We start from the raw sequence: 25430 nt of genomic DNA, 5'->3' as shown, positions 1-25430 counted from the left end.
ACACTGAAAACTTCCGGGTTGTTTTTCAAAAGCAGAAGGAACCACCATTTTGGGTTATGTACATCAAATTTAGACTTTCCATTTGGTTGCAGCAAGCAAAAGTGAGACACAGTTCATCTGATAGTCTTTGCAGTTGTCGTTTTTTCTTTCTTTAGGGGATTGTACGAAAACTGCTGTGTTTTTTAGTACAGTGGTACCTCGGGTTACATACGCTTCAGGTTACAGACTCTGCTAACCCAGAAATATTACCTCGGGTTAAGAACTTTGCTTCAGGATGAGAACAGAAATCGTGCAGCAGCGGCAGCAGGAGGCCCCATTAGCTAAAGTTAAGAACAGTTTCAGGTTAAGAACAGACCTCCAGAACGAATTAAGTTCTTAACCTGAGGTACCACTGTAGAGCTGGAAAGGATCTACTCTATGCTTTTCGTAAGGGCCCATGAAGCAATAATTGCTATTAAAGTGGATTTGAATACTTGAGCTGTAGTACTGTGTCTAAAACGACATCTGGAAATAGACTTAACATCTGGAAACTGCACCTCTAGACAAATGCTTTTTGTGATACGAATTCAGTCAAGTGGCAACCTTAATCACTCACCGTACCTTAATTCACTAATATTTAGAATGAGGCTTTCCTACTGGAAGCAGTTCGTGGAGAAAGGATCAGATTTCAGGCTAGCCAAATGCTTTATAGGTGCATGCGATATTACTTAGGAAGTATTATGAATTAAACAGATGCCATCATCAGCTTGCTTTTCCATGATGGCTCTCTGTGATTAACCACCTTGAAAACACATCTAGGATTGTCTCGTGGTAAGGATAGAAAGGACGTATGAGGAACGATAATCTTCCGGCATCATGCAGAGAAACGCATCTTGCAGCATTAGCTTTTGTGGGCTAGAGTCCACATTGTCAGATGCATAAAGTGGCTAGGTATGTATATCCTGTTGAAACAGCAGTAGCAAGTAAGGTCTGGGGAGTGGACATCTTCCACCATCCTCCTTCTCCCAAACCCTTGTAATTTCCCCTTTTTTCCCCCCTCCCCCCCCCGATGTATCAATGTTCACTTACAGTCAACGGCCTCGAAGACCTGTTGTGAGTCAGAAGTATATAAATACAGTGGTACCTCGGGTCACATATGCTTTAGGTTACAGACTCCGCTAACCCAGAAATAGTCCCTTGGGTTAAGAACTTTGCTTCAGGATGAGGACAGAAATCGTGCTCTGGCGGCGCGGCGGCAGCAGGAGGCCCCATAAAGTGGTGCTTCAGGTTAAGAATAGTTTCAAGTTAAGAACGGACCTCTGGAACGAATTAAGTTCTTAACCTGAGGTACCACTGTATTTTAAATTAAATTTACAAACCACGTGCGAGAGAGACATGTATTTACAAAATTAGACCAAAAGGCTAATGATTGTCACCCTCTGTGGCTTAGTTCAGATGTAACACCAAACATTGGCTTGGGGTTAAGAGAAGTGAGCCATAGTGAGCATCTGGCTTGTGTGCTCTCTCTTCCAGGAGACAGGAAGCTTCTGCCTGTGTCTTAGATTTGTGTTAAAAATGTGGTTACAGTAACTGTAGTTTGAAAACAGGCCAGCTTCTTAACCCATGGTTTTAACTTGTTTCAATAAACATTACTTAACATATGAATCCAGATAAACTATGTTTATTATTATGGTGCATGTGGTTAATCCAAAATGGAGCTGAAAGCTTTCAGGCTCCTTGTGGCTACACAAAAAGTGTGTGTGTGTGCACGCATACACAAGTCTAAGACATGTTTGTCTTGTAATTCTGAACCATAGTTTAGTGTTCCACCATCCAAACAAGGTGTCTGTGTAGAGCACAAACAAAAACAAGATCCATTAAACTTTCTGCTCTCCGCCGCTGAGGATGTGTTTGAAAAGGTTTAAATGCTTCCTCATTGGAAATGTTCCACCCATACATTAACAATAAGGTATGATGAACTTTGAAAAATCGTTTTCCATAATCCTAAGTGCAACCTCTAACTTACTGTAAAAAAAGCTGGGCATATCCTTATCCTTATATGGGCCGGGAATTCCAAAATGGACTCTGCATGCAATTTGTGTACTCCCAGTGTTTACAGACCTCCATATACACCAGTCTCCTTCATCATGCCTTCCAACCCTTTGCATTCTTATTGAGCAGTGCCAAATTTTCTCCTGAAAGGCTTATGTTGAATGCGGATTAGTTAACAAATGGCGGCTATTCTTTCAGTGCTTTGCAGCTAACTGATTTGTGCATTGCTGTCCCTTTAGGGGAGCTGCTTCTCCGAGGGGTTGGGTCCTATGCTGCCCTTGACGAAGAACTGGATGGGTTGGTCAAATGTGCCACCAGCCCTCACAGAAAGGGTATATTTATTCTCAAGGCCATTATTTTGCTGAAGCTAAGCAGGTTTGGTTTGTACCAGGATGGGTGGCCACCTGGGAATCACTTGTGCACTCCTCAGGTTCCAAGGCAGAAGAAAGGAGAGACATGAGCAGACCAAGTGATTTGTACATAACATGGCAAACTTTTATTTCATATGCCAATTAGATTGACTTGCAGCACCACCCATATTCATCAGCTTTGAAAATATGGATGTCATTCAGAAAAACATTCATGGAAGTTTTGTCCATCCATGTAATATAAAGCCTTGCTTGACATTTGTTTGGGTTTCTGCACAGGATGCCTGGAACACACACACACACACACACACACACACACACACACATATGAGAATGACTATTAATGAGATCAGGTTATTAATTCTGTAACCAAGATGGATTAAAAACAAGAATTAGAATTATATATATTTGTAAAACACACAAGAACTACAGATATTCAGTTTTCATTATTTCTTTATATTTCTTTTTTTGATGATTTGTATTTCCTTCTTACATATAAACAAAAAGATTCAAAAGAAAAAGAAAGCCATGCTAGAAATAGAAGAAAATAAATAAGGGGTGATTCTGGCATGTGAGGTAAATGTATCTTTTGCCCATCTCATGATGTTTCCATATTTTATTTTATTTTTAAATAGCAATGTAGAATCCCATGTCTTGTGTGAGGCAAGGACTTATTTCCTCCCTTCTTTGGGGGGCTGGTGGCAGATCTACGATGCATCCTGCTATAGTTTTCATTGCCATTTGTTATGGGACTAAGGATTGCCCGATTCACTTTATCCCTTCTCAGTCTCTGAGGTCTTCGGGGCGAGGGGCCCACTGTTCTCCATGGCTCAGATGCAAAGCTTGTGCGTTCAGTATTATGGTCCCTTCCAGTTCGGGTCAGATAGGCTCCCTTCTCCGGTTGAACTTCTGCGATCTTTTGATCACAATATTTTATTGTATTGAGTTACTTGTACACTTCTTAGGGATGATTGTGATTAAGCAATATATACATTGTTGAAAAAAATCAATAAAATAGGTGGTGGTAGTGGTTGATTTGTAAGCTGCTCAGAGTATATTTTGGAAGGGGTACCATACAATATTTAGAAGAGAACATGTAAAAAATGAGAATGGAATATAGATGATGTCTCCTAGTCTTGTCTTTGAAGTCTTGGATATAATTTAATAGATAATTGGCTTGTGTTATGTTATTACTGTTTATTTACTGCTTGATGTGGTATGAATTATATTGCTTTTTTTAATTCTAGAGATTGCAGATGGAAAATAAAATTAAAGGAAGGGCTTCTGTACAGAACCTACATTAAAGCAGAAGCATTTTTATCTTGGCCTTTTTAAAGTGATTTATCATTTGTACTTTGAAGAAAAAATTACTGAAATGAAGGTGGAGGAAAAAGAATCCAAAACTTCTAGCTAATGTTGCTTGAAACGTTTGAAAGGTTATGCTGAGGGCATTTGACTTTCTGTGTACTTACTGCCAAATACCTTTTATATTGACTACATTTAAAGCTTTTTCCATATATTATGGACAGCCTTTAAAATTATTTTTAAAATAATGTTGGCAGTTGCTGACCTTTTCAGGAGGTTAGTAGAGAATAAAATGTCAAGTGTACACAATGTATTGATGAAACATCTTCAGAAATTTAGCTGATAGAGACAAGGCTTTAGATCTGGCTCTCATTTTTAATTGAGTCATAGAAGAAAAGGACAGGTTTTTTCCTCTTAATTACAATCTTGCACACTTATCTATACATTCTGTCAGCAATTTCCATCCATATATATTCTGAGCAAAGGTACAGCATGACCCACAAGGATTTATTAAAACCTTACAAAACTTAGCTATGATTACAAAGATTTTCACAGTCGAACAATATCTTGGCTCTTTTAATGCAGATTTTAATTTTGTACTATCCTCAGTGCTTTCAAATAATAGGTGCCAGATATTCCTGAAGTTAAGCCTGCCATTGGTTATCATTTACTCCCTGGGTGAGCACCTTGTTCAGCCTGAGGGGTGCCTTCTCTTCTGGGCAAATGTAAAAGGGCCCACTGGCAAGAGGTGAAATGGGCCAGAGGCAAATTGGGCAAAAATGTTCAATTTCACCTTTGGATATTAGGCTAGTCTTTGTCTGTCTTTGTTAGGGAATCATTCTGCCAGAAACAAGTAGAAGTTTCTGGAAGGTTCCAGAGTTTTCCTTTATATGGCATTCTGAGCTTAATTAGCATCAGCTGGAAGTGTCAATAAAAAGACCACTCTGCTTCGTTTTTGCAGATGTCTGTCCGAAGGGTACTGTCTGTAAAATCTGCTGAAGGAATGTCCGTGTAATTTACTATGCGGGGAAGATAAGAGAGACTTTGATAGTGTGATGTTAATTGCTGTTCATTTTAATAGTTGAGAAATACCTTTGCTACTGTAATGCTTGTACCCGGTCAGGGAATAAAATCTCTTGACTGAGACTTCACAGAGTTTGTGAGTCATCTTTAAAACAACTTCTCTTTTTGTCCACTGCTTCTGAGAGAGAGAGAACGAAAACTCTGCTAAATTAGTTGAATGCAGTTTATCGAGGTCTCATCACACAAGTATCTGCGCAGCGAAAGTGTGATGGGTGGTGACCTGCTCTAATAGTCTTCACACGCTGCCCTCCATCCTGGGAAGCGAGAGGCATTCTTGGAGTTCAATGACTTATTCCAACCAGTCAAAAACACATGGTGTGAAGCAGGGCAATTGAGGGTTGTGTCCAGCCCTACAGTGAGGTCTGGAGAACTGCATTCGGCTCCATACCTCCACAGCAGAATATCCTGTTTGTGTTTAGTGTTTGCTCACCTGCCCATCAAGTCATCCCAGTTCCTCCAACTTTGGAAGCATCACTAACGTGAGTTACTGCGTCAACGTCTGAGGGAGTGTCTTATTTTAATCCCGATGGGTGTGAATACTGTGGTTGGTGAGCAATGTCCCAGTTAGTCATGCAGCACAATCCTCATCCAGTTTCTTCAAAAGTCAGTCTTACTGGTTTAACTAGGACTAAGGGTATTAAGGATTATTGTTATAGATGTGGCTGGAATGACGTGCTAAGCCAAACCTTGGTTTGGTGAGACTGTGCTATACATTTAAAGCAGTACCATGCCACTTTAAACAGTCAAACTCAGCCAAGGTTTGGCTTAGTGTGTCATCTGAACTAGGACTCATGTTTAAGCTCTTTCCTAAGCACCAGTTGTAACTAATAACAAAGCCTGACTACAGTGAGGAGAGAGCTTAACTACAAATCTCAGTTTGAACAACATGCTGATTCAAACCAGGCAGGAGAAAAGCAGCTGTAAGCTCCTCTCTGGAAGCCTTAGCATCTTAGTTTAGCGTCTTCTCCAAACCAGTACATACTCCCGTGAATAACTCTATTGGAGAGAATCCTTTATTAGAAGAAATTATTATTATTATTATTATTATTATTATTATTATTATTATTTATACCCCACCCATCTGGCCGGGCTTCCCCAGCCATCTGGGCGGCTTCCAACAAAATATTAAAATACCATAATGCATCAAACATTAAAAGCTTCCCTAAACAGGGCAGATCTTCTGGCAAGAAACCTGGCTTTGATTTATGTGTTGGACCTGGGAAGAGAAAGAGGAAGAGTTGCTGAACCTTTGGGACTTCATAGCTCATCTGATCCATGTTGCAGTACCTTGGGTTCACTCCCTTCACTAATAATCATGCTGTGTCAAACTGTTTTGTGTTGCATGAGAGCAGGTCCAGCTATAGTTTGGAAGCCTTCTCTAGTCTGTTCCTTTGTTCTCTTCCCTCATCCTGCTGTGCCCCAACTGGGAGAAGTAGTTTGCAGAACTACTTGTGTGTTTACTTGTGTGGACTTTGGAGATTTGATGTCACTCCAGTCTCTTACATCATTCTAACCCGTTGCTTTTGATCAGCAGGCTGGAATTGGAAAAATGAGGTAGACAGGCAGTTTTACTTACCTGTTTTATGTTTCCAGAAGCTATAATATTGGTATAGAATCAAAAGTGTGACCCAGTTGGAGTGCCTTTATAGGTTCATGCACTTGCCTCCTTTGGGCTCCTTCCCCTTCTTTCCTGAACCAGTGCAGCCTCATAGTGGTTGCCAGTGTTTTCAGACCAGGGGGCACATTTTGGAGAGAGAGCTGGAAGCATTGGTCACAAGATGGCTGCCATGGGGATGTGATATAACACAAGAGAGAGTACAATCATGCTGGAGCTTTTCTCATAATTGCATCTCCATTTGAGAAAACTTTTGAATTTCTGAAACCGTGTTTGTGCAGCAGGTGGTACGGAGCTAGATTAACCAGTAGTCTGCATGTCCCAGGTAGAGAAGCATGGGAGTTCTTCTGTAGGGTTTTTTTATTAGAAACCACAATCCTACTTTCAACCCATAGTTTGGCAGCTACTATCATGGAATTTGAACCAGGCTTGTCATTTCCTAGGCCACAGACGGGACTTAGTGTTTGAACACTGGAATTTGGCCTTCCTCATGCTTGGTGGTGATGAAGGCTCTGTGAATCCATTTTTTATTGTTCTTTGTGGTTTGGGTGCGGAGGATCATGTCTCATGGGTTTTGTTCTTCTGTGATGAGAGCCCAATGGTGTTTGTCTCCGGAGTCATGCTACTTGCAGCTAAAGGTGTCCCAGAGGCGAGGTAGATAGAGGAGAGTGTTAAAAAAGTGCATCTCACTGTGACTTCTTCTTTTTGCCAGCCTGCTTTTCAAACCATGGGGAATTTGGTCATGAACATGAACAGGTCTAGGAAAAAAGCATAAGTGCAGTGGGTATCAGTTGCTCATTTTAAAGAGCAGCTTCTGTTTTCTAGTGACATCTGTATCTGTATATATTAATTTTCATGCATTTTTGGCCATTGCTGAACTCTGAAACAATACACTCAGTGTTGGCCTTGTGGAAATGTAGTTTGTTAATGGATATAGTAACTAAAATGAAATATATACTAAACATTACCTCAGAGTTTGAAGACACAGCTTAAGTGCAGTGCGGAAACATGAGCCTTTGGCAAGGCTCCTGGAAAAGTTCATAACCCTGCGATTTGGCAAGCTTTCAGGATCCTACCTGGGCCAAATGGTTCGAGGAGAGCTACATGGAAAGCAGAATCGTGTGTGTGTGTGTGTGTCACAAATTGTCTACAAATATTCTGAGTGTAACTCAGTTTTGCTCTTGAAGTGGCTTGATTTTATAAAACTGATGAGGCTATGTTGTTACTAATTCAATAAATTTCTAGGAATGACACTAGGTTTTGGTAAAATGTTTTGTTTTGGGGTGGGAAGGGAGCCCTGACGTTTTCTGAGCAGAATAAATTGTTGCCACAACAATGAACAAGCTCACACAGTAACTCAACTTTGGAATTGGTTGCAGTCATGACCTTAGGATCATGACCTGCTGGGAGCCAGAGGGCCCTGTTCCTGCTTCTCTCCACCTGGCCTGGGGTGGGGCCTGACAGGCCTTATAAGGACTGCTGCCACCCAGCAAGGACAGGGGTATTTTGGGAAAAGTTTTGTCAGGAATTTTTGCTGTTATTGATATTAATTTTTGTATCTTTATTTTTGTGTGGAAATCGTTCAGTTTGGTTATGTAGTTTTGATGTGTTTTATTTATTTTTATGACTACTTTGCTATCTTTGTAACTATGTAAATCTTTTCATATTGTAAGCTGCCTTAAGTTTTAACTGTGGAAAGGCAGCATACAATAGGATGATGATGATAAATTTCTCCAAGAGCAAATAGGGCTTTGAAGGTTGCCACTAAGTTAAATTGCGGCTTTGCTTTTGGTGATAAAACAAAATAATTTTTGAGGCAGAGGAAGCTGCCATTGTATTAAGTCAGATCTATCTCAGCACTGTTGACGCTGCCTGATGGCGGGTTTCAGGCAGGGGTCTTTAGACATCAGAGGGTGGATGTTGGATGTTCTACATGCAAAATGCGTAGTGCATGGGTAGGCAAAACTAAGGCCTGGGGGCCGGATCAGGCCCAATCGCCTTCTAAATCTGGCTCATGGATGGTCTGGGAATCAGCGTGTTTTTACATGAGTAGAATGTGTGCTTTTATTTAAAATGCATCCCTGGGTTATTTGTGGGGCATAGGAATTAGTTCATTTTTAAAAATCAAAATATAGCCTGGCCCCCCACAAGGTCTGAGGGACAGTGGACCGGCCCCCTGCTGAAAAAGTTTGCTGGCCCCTGATGTAGTGTATCGCTGTGCTACAACACAACCGCACAGTTGTTTGTGATCTACTGTGGATGGAGCTACAGCAAATGGGTAAACTCTTGCAACTCAACACACCATTAATTTTATCTGTTTATCAAGGTGAGCTTGATTTGCTAGCTCCAAAATCTCCAGTTTTCAATAAGTTTGCATTGATGTTTTCCCATTTGCAGGAGCTATTCTGCCCAAGACTATCATTCTTAGATTTGGATGTTGAAAAATAGCAGTAAAAAAGAAATCATTGTTACTTTTTCAAGGCTGAGCAGGGTTTTTAATCTAATCTTAAATAATCTGTCCATTTACAAACCTTTTTTGGATTTTTTAATGCTGCTGATTTCTGCCCAAATAGCCCACAAGTTTTCAGTCAAGTCTTTCATACATCTGGCTGGAGGCAGGGTTGGTTTTCAAATTTGGAGCTATGCTGAAATGTAATATAGAGTGATGCTTCAGTAATGTACTCCAAATATGGTCAACTGATGTGGTCAAGTCATAATTCAAAGCAACCTCTTGAAATGCTCTTACTTATATGTATATATATTTCCTTTTTCAGTTTCTGGGCATAGCATTTCTTGGAATTGGACTTTGGGCATGGAATGAAAAAGTAAGTATCACATAACAAATTGTTGAACCAATTTAAAGCTAAATCTCCTACAACCCCAATGTTGAATGTACTGTCACCTTGCTTGGAAGGAAGTGTTGCCATCTTGTCTAGCAATAGCAATAGAGATTAAGGAGCACACACATTGAACTATGGTCCGCAACTAGTCGCAACCATATTTTCGCATCCTAGTTCAGTGGCCACCCGTAAGCGCCACCAGTCAGATAAGCAGGGCTTTTTTCAGGTGGGTGCCATTGTCATTATAAGAGAACAAGGGAGGTGTTCATAGTGAGTTCCGGCTCCTCTTTTTCTAGAAAAATAGAACTGCAGATAAGGCTGGTTCACACATCATGAGAAACCGTGGTTTGGAATTTTCTTGAACTGTCTCATTGAAATGTTCATCACTAGGCAAAGAAGGCAATTCTGTTTCTGCCAGTGCCTCTATAACAGGTATTTGGGGGTATAAAGGATCATAAGAAGAACTAAAATACCCAGATCCTATTAGCAAAAGCAAAAAGTCCTGTGACATCTTAAAGTAGCCTTTGCTAGCCTGATGGCTTCCAGACCAGGTACCACGGTGAAAGCTGGCTTAAGACCAAGAAGGAGAAAATTGTAAGGTATGGAAGTTGAATGGCAATGAAAAAAGCAGCCAGTGATAGAGCTTAGAGGTGTTTCTGTTTAGCATATACAGTTGACCCGTAACTTACACACATTTAACTCATGCACATTCAGCTTTACGTGCTTGGCAAAAATTAAAATAAAAAATAAAAAACTGGTGGCCATCCCGGGGGGGGGGGGAATTGGCAAGCCCACCCCTCATTGCACCCAGTGTGTTTTGACTAGCCACAGTTTAGGCTTTATGCACTATCCCTGGAACGTAACCCCACTTAAGTTGCAGGTCTACTGTAGGTAACCTTTTAGAACAGCACATTGGTGATAATTGCTGCAATAACTGTGTTAACACCTGTATGGCAGCAGGGAACCATTCACAAGAAAATAACAAAAGCACAAATACCCTGGCCGGCTAATTAATGCACACAGTGTGATTAAAAGTCTTTGCCCTGCTTTGACCTACAAGTGATGGCACTGAACTTCTTGGCGAGCTATTATTCAGCTGTTTCACATTGTAGTCTTCCTTTGAAGTTACTTTCTTCCAGAATGGCCACCTTAAGGTCAGTTACAGTGTGTTCTAGGAAGGTTGAAATGTTCTCCCGCTTGTTTATCTTACTAGATCTTATTAGGTTTGCCTTATATTGCAATTCAAGACACTTCCAAAGAGACTCCGTAGACCTGCTCTAGTGAGTAAAAAGCCTGTAACTTGATTTGTTAGATTAATTTACTATAGGGCAATCCCCAGGTAATTGAGCAACACATTTTTTGTTAACTTGTAAAAATGGCCAGCACCATCTTGGAAGAGGCATTTCTTGCTGTGAAAAGACCGAAGGGGAAAACGTCTGCTGCTGTGTCATCCAAAAAGTAGCATGTTATTTTTATTGTATGCAAATGTGCTTAATTAAAACACTGTTGATTTACCCAGGTTTCTGTAATTTGGTTGTCAGCCCTAGGAAAAATATTGGGGGGAAAAATCTGTGATGTTTCTGGGCCAAGGTGGCACACTAGATATTGGAAATAAGGTCGTATGCCAGCATTCTCCTTGAAGCTCTATATTTCTGTGTGCAAGGAGAGGCATTTTATGGTGGAATATTCAGCAATATAGTCTTCCACCTGCAGTCTGAATTGATTCAGTCCACAAATATTGTTTTACCATGTGATGAGGAGTTCATCTGCGGTAGACTCTTCAAAAGGTGTAATAAACGTGGCTTTCAGTGACTGATCAGTCTACATTTCTAAGAGTCTTGCGTGCTACCCAGCTGTATTTATGCAATAAGCTTGGTAAATTAAAGCTATTCTCACTTTTCCTGCTGTTTAACGGCATTGTGTTGTGCACTGCATGCGAACAAAAACAGATTCTGCATTTCAGAGATGGGGAACCTGTGACCCTCCAGATACTTGCTAGACTACAACTGCCATCATCCATGACTATTGGCCATGCTTGCTAGGGTTGATGGGAGTTGGAGTCCACAACATCTGGAGAGCTACAGCTCAGCCTCATTGTTGTTGAACTGTTGATTGCTGGTTGTAAACAGGCCAACTAACAACCCAGCCACTGCAACCTGTTGGACACCTGTTTTTGAAAGCAGGATATTGGATTTTCCCTTATTTTTGCTCTGTGTTTGCTTGCTGATTGTAATTATGAAGAAGCTGCAGTACAGAAAGCTTGATCTCAATTGAAGTCTTTAAGACAGCTGCATATTCTACACCCTAAGAAGAACTGAGTGGCGATTTTAATGATGTTGAAGGAGGGAAATACTTTCCAACCATTTTATTTTGAAGTAGTTCCCCTCAAAAAAACTCTCAAAGCTTCCTTAACATCAAAATAAGTTTGAACTTTATTGCCATTTTACTCCGCTGTTTTTCCTTTATTTAAGAATGTGGTTGCAGACATGCTGTCTTTTGGGGGGCCGGGGGGGAGGGGGCTGACACTTATAAAGATACCTTTAATCTCTGTTCCAGGCTAAATTGCAAACAAGCATCCTGATGGAAATGCAATCCAATTAATTTTAATGGCTTAGAAAGGGAGGCTTCTCTCTCTTGTCCTGACCACTCAAAATTAGAGTTTTGAGCATTAAGTTATTTGTTGTAAAAAAAAATCAACATGGGAAGCTAGGTGCAAAAAAGTAAAATAAAATAAACAGCTTGTTAGGATTGTTTTGCTGGACTTAACCTCAGGCAGCCCATCATAAGCTGTTTAGCTGGGATGAAAGAGAGTTGAGCGAAACAAACGTGTACCCACACAAAATCATGGGGGGTGTGTGTGTGTGTGTGTGTGTATGTATGTAATCTTGTGACTTTTCTTGCAGCCGTTAGGGGGAGAGCGATGGAACTTGCTTGTCAGGCAGCTAAAAAGCTGCAGTTTGACAGCCAGTTACTTGGCCCTAAAGGGGGAAACTGAAGAATTAGCATTCTAAATTGTGAACCTGAAAAGGGGATCTGTGAGGAACATGGAGGCGAGGAACCCAGAAGGCACAATGGACCAGTCAGGCCTCTTTCTCCAGCAATTTACATTGCCTTTTTCATTTTCAATTTTTCTCAGAGCTCTAGGCATGAAGGTTTTGGATTTTTTCTCCTTTTCTACCTCATTGAGTGAAAATAGTCAATAACAGAGCAGCTCCCGGACTTAATATTTAGCAAAGGAAGCCCGTACCTTAAGATTTCTCCGTAATACTATGCCCATTGATTTTATTCTTAAACGGTAGCAATATTGCAGCGATTAGATTGCCTTGTATTTATCTCTGTTAAAAATACTGTCAAAAGAAATACATTTTATTTTTTTTAAAACCCTCCTTTACTATATGTGCAGTTCTGCACACTGTTAATAAATGTTCTGCACTGTGCTTGGCTTTTGCATGTAGAATAAGCTTTTCCTGTTGCTTTCTGGAAAGCAGGGCAGGCGATTCCTCTGTGTTCCTGTTCATATCTTCCCCCAGCCCCTTGCCAATTTGCAGTTTGAAACTGCAAGGACCCAGCAGCAGACCACCTAGGAGCAGGTTTACTCGTGAGTTGCTTACTCATGAATAATTGGTTCCAGCCTCAGGCAAGCTGGCGAATCTATTGTAGGCCCTGCTTACAACATATTCCCCACTGCTGCTGCTTTGAACAGGAGTTACCCTTGAGTAGGCAAGGCTTGCGAGGGCTTTAGCAGATGTGCCAGCTGGGAAGGGCCAAGCTGAAATTGGAGCCCTCTTGGCCAACTAACCGGATGTAACTTGACAATTTTTGTTAGAGAGCACAGAATGCCATCAGGAAAGGGAGCTTTCATCAAGTTGAAAGTGAGTACAGATCATTGTCTTCCCTGGGATCTAATGTTAACGGTGTGATTGACCAGAAACAAGTATAGGAGCCAGAATAGATGATGTCTTTTGTGGACAAACGGAATGCAATGGATCCCTAGGGTGGTTATATTCCCCCCTCCCCCCATCTAGCTGTTCTTTGACAGTGGTTATAGCACTCACACCAGGATCTCAAGGCACAAGAACTCTTGCAAATATGTTGACTTGAATGATGGATGCATGGCAACTCATTCAATAAAAGACACATCATAAGTGAAGTTCGTTCCAGTCCCTGAGCAAGTTTATTGTGTGTAGATCTCATTTTTTTTTCCTTTTATGTTATGCCACTGGTATGTATGTACTATACAGTATAAAGTTCCTAGCAGTTCAGGACAGCATACATGGAGTTATCCCACTGTTTTTTTTTTAACATATCTTTGAGGTAGGTGAAAGATTATGACACTGTGTATTGCCCAAGGCCATCCTGTACATTTCATGGATGAGCTGGGGCAATGCTGGCTCCAGGTTTTAGAGAGTCCCTTTTCCTCAGTGAGATTACCCCCTCAGTGCATCAGGTCCAGGTGGTTTTTGTCAGTGGGTCCCCTGTTGGCATGTGGACCCTTGGAAGATGCCCAGCTATGCTAACCTATATGCTGGCTGTGAGCAGGGTTTAAACATAGGTCCCCAATCCCAGCATTCTCTCTATTGGGCTGTTCATTAGCCCTGTTCATGTGGCAGGTTCCACTCTGATCCTGGTCTTTGCCACAGGACAGCGGGATAGTGATTGTCATGGTGTGGCAATTTCCTGACTAGGTGTAGTCTGATAGAGGCTCCTTCCTTCTACAGGTGTGAAGGACCTATTAGAATGGTGCACCATGGATAATCCAGATACGATGGAGTATGTTGGTGGGTGGTTCATCTGATATCCAGTTTCTTCTGGATATGGTTTCACGCTCCCCTAAAGGATTAGGTTTGCAGCTTGGAACTGCAGCTGGATCCGGTCTTACCTTAAGAAAGCCCAAGTGGCTTCCAAAACACCTTTCACCAGCGTCTTTTGGTGCACCAGTCTAGCCTCAGCTATATGATAACCCTGTGTTTTGGATTACTATAATGTTTTGTATATGGGTCTGTTGTTGGGAGAGTACAGTACTTGGGAACCTCAGTAAGTGTAAGGCATGACAGCTATATTTTCTAACTGGGGCCAACGAAATCATGAACCAATTGCATTAGCTTGGCAGCATGTTTCCAGCTATAGTTCAGCGTACTGCTTCTTACCTTCTTAAAGGCCCAAACAGCTCAGGGCCTGGATACCTGAAGAGGCTGCCACCTTCCACATGAATCTGCCTGAGTTTTAAGATCTTGTTCAAAATATCTTGTTAGAGTTCCCCACCATGTTGAGTGTGGTGGTTGGGCAAAGGGCTGCCGTTTCCTGTGGCATCCATGATGGGGAAAGCTGTGGCCCTCCAGATGTTGGGCATTTCCATCCCACCACACCAACCTTGCCCATGTAATGGTGAGGTATTATGGGAGTTGTAGTTCTACAAGGGCTCTCCCCAGAGAAGTTTCCGATGCCTTTTCCTCCCAGATGAGGAGCTTCTTATCTTCCTTGGTCTTTAAAGATTATTTCTTTAGATCTGTTTGATGCTGGAATTTTAGTTCGGTTTTCTGGTTGCCGCTGCTCTTTCAATTGTTCATCTCTAAACTTTAAGCCCTGTGGCAGAGGTATAGGTTAGGAATAAGCAAGCATGGCTCCCAACTGGTGACATGCGTTTCTCAGACCTTCAGACAAAACCTGTGCACCTCCCACGAGATGCAGGAGTGGTTCTTTGTTTTTTGAAAGGGGGTGGGAAGGAGCATTAATACGAACCAATGAATAGGGCCCTTTAAATAACTTCTGTTGCCCTGTTTTGCTACCCCTCCAATAGCTACGTTGGTTAGGAGCAGGGTGAAATGTTGCATTGTGAGTGTCAAAGAAGGGAGAGCGAGGAAAGCCCAGGCCCATTAAAAACCAACATGTCATCGTACTTTGATTTCTTTTCAGGCTATGCATATATTTATTAGTTAGGGTTCACTGGCCCTACAGATGCATGGGAAAAGGCTACCTGCTATTCAGAAGGAAGAAAACCACCATTCCACCAAACTAGATTTCTGGCTGTCTTCTGGAGACTGCCAACGCTTCCTTCTTTCCGGTTTTATTTTTATTCATTTTTTTTAAAAAAAAACATTCTTTTTCACTTCGGACTCACCCTGGAACTTCCCTTGATTGCAGGAAAAATGGTGGGGAGAAAGGATTTGGTAGCCCGTCGGTGACAACAGCAAGGGAAAGCGCATTGGGGAATGTACGGATAGCCCTTACGCTCTGCTTCACAGGCCTCGGCGCTTCAGTTCCTAACAACATTCAGCCAATCTCTCCATAAAAGGGTTGCTGAATTTGTCTGCACACATTTCTCTTGTCTCTTGGGGAGAGGGAGATGTCTTCAGTTGCAGAACTAATTTTAATGCAAGAGAGAGAAGCCTTCTTTGGTATCTGCGGGGACCGAACATAAGAAGGAGCTCCCTAGAATAGGGATAGCCAATGTGGTGCCATCAGCAGGCCATCGGCTGTGCTGGCTGGGACTGATGGGAGTTGGAGTTTAACAACGTCTCCCTCTGACCACCCACCATCTCTCCAGCACCAATCTCTGGGCTCTGAGCCTTTGTCCCTTGGGGGCTTCCCCAGCTGGTGCCTCCCACCATTCCACTGCATCCAGCCAGTTTGTGACAAGTAGATCTCATTGGCAATAAGAATAATAAGGTAAAGGGACCCCTGACCATTAGGTCCAGTTGCAGACCGAGGGAGCCGGCGCACAGCTTCCGGGTCATGTGGCCAGCATGACTAAGCTGCTTCCTGCAAGCCAGAGCAGTGCATGGAAACACCATTTATCTTCCCGCTGGAGCAGCACCCATTTATCTACTTGCACTTTGATGTTCTTTTGAACTGCTAGGTGGACAGGAGCACGGACTGAGCAACAGGAGCTCACCCCATTGCGGGGATTCGAACCGCCAACTTTCTGATCGGCAAGCCCTAGGCTCTGTGGTTTACACCACAGCGCCACCTGCGTCCCTCAATGAGAATAGTAATCAATCCTAATTTCAACATTTGTATTGATATAGGAAGTCCATGTGTCCAAATAGACATCCAAATGAGATTGACGATTATAAGATGTACATTGCAATGTAGAAAGCGCAGCACAGACCTCAGACCGTTGAATAATGGATGGTGGGTGTTTATCCTTCTGATTTTGCATTATGAGCCTGATCCTGCCCATGGGTCCTTTGTGGTGCTTCCTACCAGCTCATAATTTATTATTATTATTAAAAAATGGATAGTCTGCTCCAGAGCTTATATGGCATGAAAGCTCATATAAGCACATAACTACCGAAGTGAATAATGTTCCCACTGAAATTCTGGGCTGCACCGGAGAGAATGCTGAGACTCATTTGTTATCTCCCCTGTCTCCCAAGGGGAAAGAAACCAAACTGGTGAGAATACTTACTGGATCTTGGACTCTTAATTCTGAGGGTGCCCAGGTAATTAGTTAGGGCTGACTTTTGGTGCAAATGCAGCTTTTACCCTGCATGCTTAGTCGGTTAGAGCTTGGTGCTGGTAATTCCAAGGTTGTGGGTTTGATCCCAAATGGGACAGCTGCATTGCAGGGGGTTGGTCTAGATGATCCTCAGGGTCCCTTCCAGCTCTACAACTTTGTGATCGAATTAGAATAAACTTTACCAAGAACCCTTGTTCAAACCCCCACTCATTCTCTCCCCCCTGACCCAAATAGTTATTGCAATATGTCTCCTGCCTTTGGCTCCCACATACAGAATTCCCCCCTCTTGCTGTTTTTAAATATGAGTCTGGATATATGTTAAGCTCTCATCATTCAGATAATGACCACATCACAGTGGCTTGAAAGGGAGAGCTCCGAGTGTAAACAAGAAGCTCTAAGTCAGTTTATTTGGCTTGCTTCTTCACTTCCTGGGGTTCTTCTCTCCTTCCTCCCCTTTATTTTTTTTACCTCCTGTAGCAAATCTGGACCGAGACTGTTTCAGGAGTGCAGATGTAGGTCAAATATCTCCCCTGGAGTTTTGTCCTTTTGCAGCCTTATTAAGAGGGTGAAGGAGCTCAGTGAACAGCTGAGCTGGAGATTAGCCAGGAAACTCTGTTCTGCCTCTCCCATCTTTAGGGAAGCACCAATATCCCTAGGCTATAGCTTAGCATGCAAGGATAATTTGGGGTGGGGGTGATTAATACATAACTCCAGTGCTTTGCTTCCCACTTGCTATACACACTTATGCAAACACTGTAGTTCTGCACACAGCGCAATGCAAACATTTGCTTTTGTTTTAAAAATATATTGCGTTCCTTTGCTTTATTCACCTTAAAGGAACGCCAGTATTTTTATTATACAACATCCTGTCAAAATAGAACCTTGGTTGCTTAAAGGTGTGCCCTGCAGCTAAGATGGTTCAAACTTAATAATAATAATAAATTTTGTTGTTTTTTCCAAGGATAGTTCAAACTTGGAGTTTCATAAAAGCTCCTGTGCTTGACAGGCACAATAGCAGAATAGTTAAAGATTATTATTTTTTAATTGTTGCTCTCTAAACAGGAAACTGTGGCAAATGGACAGCCCACCATTCCATTCCCTTCCCAGCCCTTCTCCAGCTCTCGCTTCTCGAAGTTGAAAACACATTTTTTCCAGGAGTTAACCACCACCAGTATTGAACTGGAATAATGAGCATGTGTGGATTGCCTTCCTTCTGCTGTAGTTTATACCCATGAATTTAGGATTAAGAAACTGGGCTCTGGCGCCCCTCTGTTGTTGTTTAAATAAATTAATACAGCATTAAGTTATTTAGGAGGCCTGTACAGGGAATGTGCAGTTACCATTGTGTGAGTGGAGGAGCAAGGATGTGTTCCTTGGTCCTTCCCACTAGTTGTGGTGATGGCCTCCCACTTAGATGTCTTTGAAACAGGGTTATAGACAGATTCATGGAAAATGGGGCATTCCAGACGAAGTTAGTAGATTTCTATCAGCCCCAGCCAGCATGACCAGTGGTCAGGGATACTGGGAGCTGCAGTTCAGCCAACATCTGGAGGGCACCAGGTTGAGAAAGGCTGGTGTAGTGCTATGGACAAACTGGCTCTGCATTAGCTTGCTTGTTAAGTCTGTAAGCTGTTTTACACTTCGCTCAATATTTCAGAAAAGACAGCTTCACACAGGGTTCACAACATGTTTGGACTTGCTAAAATATAACTAATGAATGGACTGAGGGGGCAAATGATTGATCAACAAAATGCCTTAATGGGTTCAACAGCCCTAGTCCTGTGCACTTCAAACTTATCAGTTCACCAGTCTCTCTCCTTCCCCTTAAATGCTTCTCTAACATCTTGGCAAACCTGTTCTCTACAGACATGATGCACTGAGTGACATGTCCTGTCACTCCCTTGCACAGGATGCGACTGTGCGCTTGACGGCATTTGTGCGGTGGCATTTGAGTGCAAACAAAGAACTGACAGGAAACATCACTTTTGCACAAACAGTATCAATCTCTCCTGGAAATAAATGTAAAGTGTTAGTGTCCGTTTTGGTTTCTCTTACCGTCAGAAGGACAAGTCAAAAAGCTACAGCTTAGGCACTGTATAAACCAGATGCATCTGTCACCTGTTGGTGTGCTTTCTTTCTCTTACTTTCTCTCCAACCTTCCCAGGGAGTGCTGTCCAACATCTCCTCCATCACCGACTTGGGAGGTTTCGATCCAGTCTGGCTCTTCCTCGTGGTAGGAGGAGTGATGTTCATTTTGGGGTTTGCAGGATGCATTGGAGCCCTGCGAGAGAACACCTTCCTTCTCAAGTTTGTAAGTAGCCTGTGCAGCTGGCTGTAGCCATTTCCTGCTTGAAGGACCAATTTCACGGAAAGCTGTGTTTCGATGCTGATGTTATTTACACACAATCCTCGTTTTGCGCGGGGCGAACATTCCGTAAGCCTGCCCCACCCCATCATATTCCACCCCTTTTTGTAACACCTCTATGACATTTTGGGGCTACTCCCTGGTTCGGTGCCGTGCCCACGATTGCGCATCATTCAGATGCGCCTAAATCAATACAGTGGTACCTCAGGTTAAGTACTTAATTCGTTCCGTAGGTCCGTTCTTAACTTGAAACTGTTCTTAACCTGAAGCAGCACTTTAGCTAATGGGGCCTCCTGCTGCTGCCGTGCCGCCAGAGTACGATTTCTGTTCTCATCCTGAAGCAAAGTTCTTAACCCGAGGTACTGTTTCTGGGTTAGCGGAGTCTGTAACCTGAAGTGTATGTAACCCGAGGTACCACTGTAGTTGCCCGTAGTTACTCATTGAAATATTTATGAGCTGCTGTCCATTAAAAAACAACACACCAATCAGATCAGTTTACAACAGTTATACATAAAATTATACAGTCAAAGAAAGCATATAAAAATGTTAAAAGTCAGGAATCAGGTAACTGTTATGGAAAGATGTATTCTTAATTACCCTCATCAGTCTGATGGAATAGAAAGGTTTTCAGCAGGCATTTAAAAGTTCAAACAGAAGGTACTTGCTGAATCTTTGTTGGCGGAATATTCCACAATACTGGGTCAATGACACCAAGGCTTGGTTTCTCATAGAAATGACATGCAATTGATAAGGCAATTTAAGGAACCAGCAGGGGAGGGAAGTCATAGGTTTAGGAGAATCTGGATTTGATGTTGTTGTTGTGTATAATTTTGTATGTTTGTTTGTTTGTTGTTGTTGGTGTGTGTGTGTGTGTGTGTGTGTGTGTGTATAAAACATTTCTCTTCAACCATGCATTGGGCTGATTAACACCCTATATAGCCTTTAAAATGTATTTGTGTGGGGGTGGGGGTGTTATTGTTTTGTTTTTGTTTCCATTGTGTACTTTGTCTTTTTACCTTGTCTTTTTTTGCTATGAACTGCCCTGAGATCTTCAGATAAAGAGCAGTATACAAATGTAATTAATAATAATAATAATAATAATAATAATAATAATAATAATAATGATAGGCACTAGGACTTTACCTTTTCCTTCCTTTCAAACATTTTTAATAAAAAAAACCCCTTCTAATTTTTCTATATGAGTAAAGTATTTTATAAGAGTAAATTGTTTTATATTTTTGGCTGCATTCATTTGCCGGCATATCACGGTTTATAGTGAACTAAGCAGTGCGTTAGTGTACACTACCCGATTGCCCTCACTTGTCGCCTCTTGTGTCTCAGGCTAGGGAAGCAAACGAGGCAACGGCAATTAAGCTTGGCTTCCAATTATGTCCAAACTTGGGATAAGTGTTTGTTACTCATCAACAAGCTAATGAGTAACGAACTAATCAGGCTTAAATCATAGGTTGTTGTTCCCTTACAGCTTGCAGTGGTTTATTGATTCCAATAAATGGTCATAGGTCAGCAACTATGGCTTGCAATGATGTAGGAACATAGCCAGTGTCTTTAATAAGCCCAAATATGTTGTGCCAATTGTTGACAGTGTTGAGAGTATTTTTGCTTCTCACAGGCTGAAAAGGGGAAGGAAGATTACGCCCCTGCTCTAAGGCAGAATCCTCTGTATTAGTGATTGGAAATTGTCCCATGTAATCCACAGTTACAGAATCAAACCTATGAAGTCATTTAGCTCCTTTCTACCTCCTCAACCTAATTGTGTGTTTGCGCATATGTTTCCGTTGACTGCCCAATTCCTGAGGGCCTATTTCCAGTGAATATTTAAACATGCTTAATACTCATTCCTTCTCTCCGTGGAATCCTGGGAACTGTAATTCTATAAGGGAGCTGTGGTGGTTATAGAATTTCTAACCCCCTTGCCAGATTACAGTTCTCACAAGCCATAAAACTTCCAAGAATACTGTATATCTCCTTTGCAGTGAGAGTAGATTTGCACGCTAGTTTGTTGTTTCCTTGGGAAGGCTTGTTGGAAATATTGGGCTTTAAATCCAGAACACCGCAAGAGTGCTGCTGGATCAGGCCAGAGGCCCATGGAAAGCTTGAAAGCAGAACCTGAGCACGACAGCTCTCTCCGCACAGCAACTGATATTATTATTCAGAGGCGTATGGCCTCTGTCAGTTAGGCGACAGTATAACCATTGTATGGCTCAGAAAGGTGAACTTAGTTAAGAGGACTTGACTCATATGAGGTGGGATTGACTCCTTTGTGGGATTTGGTTTCTAGGTGCTTTTTTCCTCTGAGTAAACTCAGATCTGGACTCTGTAGATTGATCCATGTGTGAAGGCCCAGCCCTGGCATGGCTTGCCTCCCCATGGCTCCAGAAGTTCACAGGAGCACAGCCACACTGAGGGAGCCTGTCGTGGGGGGTGCCTGGCTGCGCCCCCCCCATAGAATTTTGCACCTAGGGCCACTGCCCCTTTGACCCCCTCCCTGCACTATGCCACTGCCCCCTTTAAAATTAGTGGACTTGAAGTCTATTCATTTCAGTGGGCCTACTTAAGAGAATGACTAATATGAGATTCATTGTGAAGCTGAATTGCACAACCAACTGCACACAGCTCTCCTAACTTGGTCTGAAGCCTGATCTCAGAATAGTGGCCCCCAACCCAGTGAGTGGTGATTCCGCGTCTGACACGATCAGCACACATGATGTTGTTTAGCAGCAGGGCAGCTGCGGTGCTCTGCTCTCAAAGTGCTCATTTGGCACGGTGCCCTGTCTTAAAGATTTGTCGCGGAAGCCAAATAATCGAAGGCCTAAAAAAAAATGACTTTACTAAAATTACTCCTCTTCTTCATCTTTGCAGTTTTCAGTATTCCTAGGAATCATTTTCTTCCTGGAACTTACGGCAGGTGTTCTGGCGTTTGTCTTCAAAGACTGGATCAAGGACCAGCTGTACTTCTTTATCAACAACAACATCCGAGCATACAGAGATGACATTGATTTGCAAAACCTCATAGATTTTACGCAAGAATATGTAAGTGCTTTTTGCTTGCTTTATGGCAGGGGCGAGGGAGTTGGAGGGCCACATGCCCCCAGTCTCTGTTTTTGAAGGGAATGTACCTTCCTCCATCCCTGTTTCCATTTTCATTTCTCAGCTCTTTATTTCTGAAAGGAGCCAAGCAAGCAAAATGTTTTATGGAACAATGCGAAGCTTGTTCCCTGTGAGTAATGCGCTTATGATTGCAACTAAGCAATAGAGTAATTAACTTTATTAGGAAATGCTTTGTATTGCATCCAGACAAGTTCTCCCTCTTGTGCAAGGATTTCTGCTTGCATGATGGAATTTCTGCTCCCTCTCCTCCTCAAGTGTGCCCACCTAAATCTGCTCTGGAGGGTTGGTGGGGGGAGTCTGTAGAACAAATTTGTGAGGTGTGCAGAGGGAGGAAATTTCCATTGTGGTCCTTGCATAAAAGAGACTACTTAGTTGGATACAACCTTAGTCTTTATGGCAATGTACTATTCTTGACCATGCTTCTTTCAGGTGACTTAATGTTTTCCCCATTTTCATGGCAGAATGAGAAACGCTAGATTGTTGCTATGCTTTTGGACATAGAATATTTTTTTGTCCATGGGCAAGGTTAGAAAGCCTATTGCTGGCGTTGTGAGGAAAGCAAGCCAAAATGAAACCCTGTAATGTGCAGTCCAAAACATCCTGCTCAAGACGGGTAAAGTGAAATAGTTTCCCCCCTGAAGGCTCCGTAGAGTCTAGCTTTTTATTTGTACATCCTAAACATCAGAAGCGTATATAGTAAAGATGGGAAGAAGCCAGTGCATAGGCTTTGATTTCATATGCCCAGTGCATATAAACTCACCACTGTGGGTTGCATCAAACAATTTGCTTCTCCATGTGGCCAGCTGACTCTGTGTGGCAGCTTCCCATGTCGATTTCCTCTGCATCATCTTAAACCACTGAAAACTGTGGTTTTAAGGAAGATTGCCCTGTCTGTCCGGTCTGTTGCTGCACATACAATTTCTTCAATGAGTTTTGAGGATTTGTGAGGAATGTAGTTATACATGCACGATGACAGGCACCCAATACTTTTGCCTGTTTTTTCAACACAGAAAAAGCTTGACATGCTGTTACCCAGAACAGTAGCTTGCAAATCCACTGGTGGTTCTTGGCTTGTGTCTCAACCATCTAGTAATACATTTTCTCCTTCTCCAGTAAAACGGCAGAGAGATCTAGCAGTAGTGGTGATTCCGCTGTAATAACTGTTGGCTTTCCTCCAGTGGCAGTGCTGCGGAGCCTTTGGAGCAGATGACTGGAACCTCAACATTTATTTCAACTGCACAGACACCAACGCTAGCCGAGAGCGCTGCGGGGTGCCCTTTTCCTGCTGCACTAAGGATCCTGCTGTAAGTCAGCTGGCAGTGCTGCCGTTCCCTGGGAAAAGCTGCGGCATGCAAACGGGAGGCTGCCTTTTATGCTAAAAGAACTCTGTGTGAATGTGCGCTGGTCCTCTTTAATGGACCTATGTCTTGCTGCCAGCTCAAAGCATGCACAAAAGCTTTGCAGAGTCAGGATATCCTATGCCTGTCAATACACCTTTCACCTTCTTGAGGTGACTATTGCCAGGCTACCTGCAAGCATCTATAATAGGCTGCAGCCAGTCACCAAACTGGTTGTCTAATTGTACTAGATGAGTAATGAAGACAGTGGGGGGAAGAGGTGATGCCAGTGCTAATTATAGAGCCACAAACTTGTTAACTTGGCATGCTTGGGTGTCCATAATTAAGCCCTGCTAAGATGCAGCTAGCTTCGTATTAAGATTAGGACTCTAATCTGCAAATAAGAGAGATGGGATGTACTATTTAAGATACATCATCTATCGTCCCTGGTCATTGGCCTTGCTAGTTGGGGGCTGATGGGAGTTTGCTGCGGAGGACTGCAGATTCCTTATACCTGCTTTCAGACCATGGACATTTGGCAGGATGAAGGGAGAAATTTACCGGTGCCTATTTGTGTTTTCTCATTTTTAGGAAGATGTCATCAATACTCAGTGCGGCTACGATGCCAGGCAAAAACCAGTAAGTCCCTGCCCATTTCACTTGGTGTAACTTCTGTGAGAGAGGATGGGAAAGAAGGTGGAATCCAAAGGGAAGGGTTGCATGGTTTGATTTGTGTGGTTTTTTTCCATTTGCCGTTCCCTCCAGGAAGTTGACCAGCAGATTGTTATCTACACGAAAGGTTGCGTCCCCCAGTTTGAGAAATGGCTGCAAGAGAACCTCACTATAGTGGCTGGCATATTCATTGGGATTGCATTACTGCAGGTATTGATTGATTGCATTCATGTTCTGCCTTTCCTCTAAGGAGCTCAAGGTAGTATATGTGGTTCTCTTCCTCACCACGACCTTGATGTCCTTCATCTCATAGTTTTCAGTCCCATGTGGTTAATCCACGTTGCACGCTTGCTGTGAAATAGGAGGAAGTGATTCCTACTTGCTTCTTGTAAAAGCCAAAGGTTGTCCCTCTGGCAGGTAACCTAAACATGACTGGAATTAGTCGTGGACACCAACTTGTTTCCCATCATGTGGATCTTCTGGCTTCTGTAGCTATGAGAAGCCCCTGTAGTGCTGTGTATTTGGAATGTTCCGGAAGGCCTGTGGAAGTCTGCTCCAATATCCTTCCTGGATACTAGGCAAGGGATGAAAAAGATCACCTGGGTGGGATTCACCTACCTAGTCCTGTCAGTGGAAGTAGAGTGGAAGGATTCTACTTGTGCAACAGAGCTCGCCTCCCCCAAAATTGGCTCTGGTGGGGTGGGAGAACCCCCAGGACAACATGCAGGAGGAAGGAGAGCGAGGGGAGGTCATTCTGTCTGGCAAACTGGAATGCTTGTGTAGACAGAATGATTGGAAGAGCACAATGTTGAAGCCTGCCCTTTGGCTGCAATCCGTATCACACAGTGTTTGGGACTTTTTAATATGGGGGGGGGGAATGTAAGAGGGGGTGTATTGGTTGCAAGTCGCTTTGGGTTGCCGTGGGCAAGATAAAGCGATTTAATAAATAATAACCATGGCAGAGGTCTGTAAAACTCTGTACAGTGTTTTTCCTCCCTCTCTCAAGGTACTAGAGCTAGGGGTGCATACGCTAAAGTGGAATGGTGGGAGATTCAGGGCAGGCAAAAGGAAGCGCTTCTTCACAGAAAGCACACCAAACTTAGTTGGCTTTAAAATGGGATTAGGCCAATTCATTTAGAGGCTATCACAGAATTGTAGCATTGGAAGAGACCCTAAGCGTCATCTAGTCCAGCCCCCTGCAATGCAGGAATAAGGGCTACTAATCA

At 42.7% G+C, this 25430-nt stretch overlaps 1 protein-coding gene across 2 annotated transcripts in view; it reads left to right on the top strand.

Moving 5' to 3' along the window:
- Nucleotides 1-25430, top strand: part of TSPAN5 (tetraspanin 5) — a 93378-nt gene that overhangs the window by 48998 nt on the left and 18950 nt on the right. For both annotated transcript variants that reach the window (XR_014171626.1, XM_081925410.1), the window contains exons 2-7: nucleotides 9177-9227; nucleotides 18866-19012; nucleotides 21947-22117; nucleotides 23374-23499; nucleotides 24124-24171; nucleotides 24298-24414. Coding sequence is in view for 1 of the 2 variants with exons in the window: in XM_081925410.1 (XP_081781536.1) it covers nucleotides 9177-9227; nucleotides 18866-19012; nucleotides 21947-22117; nucleotides 23374-23499; nucleotides 24124-24171; nucleotides 24298-24414 (660 nt within the window). In the remaining variant the exon portion in view is untranslated. The remainder of the gene's footprint in view (nucleotides 1-9176; nucleotides 9228-18865; nucleotides 19013-21946; nucleotides 22118-23373; nucleotides 23500-24123; nucleotides 24172-24297; nucleotides 24415-25430) is intronic.

The sequence above is a fragment of the Podarcis melisellensis genome (assembly GCF_964234715.1).
Source record: "Podarcis melisellensis genome assembly, chromosome: 9".
In the NCBI taxonomy this organism is placed as follows: domain Eukaryota; kingdom Metazoa; phylum Chordata; class Lepidosauria; order Squamata; family Lacertidae; genus Podarcis; species Podarcis melisellensis.
Note: the sequence above shows the minus strand (reverse complement) of the source record. Positions and strands in the feature narration are given on the sequence as shown.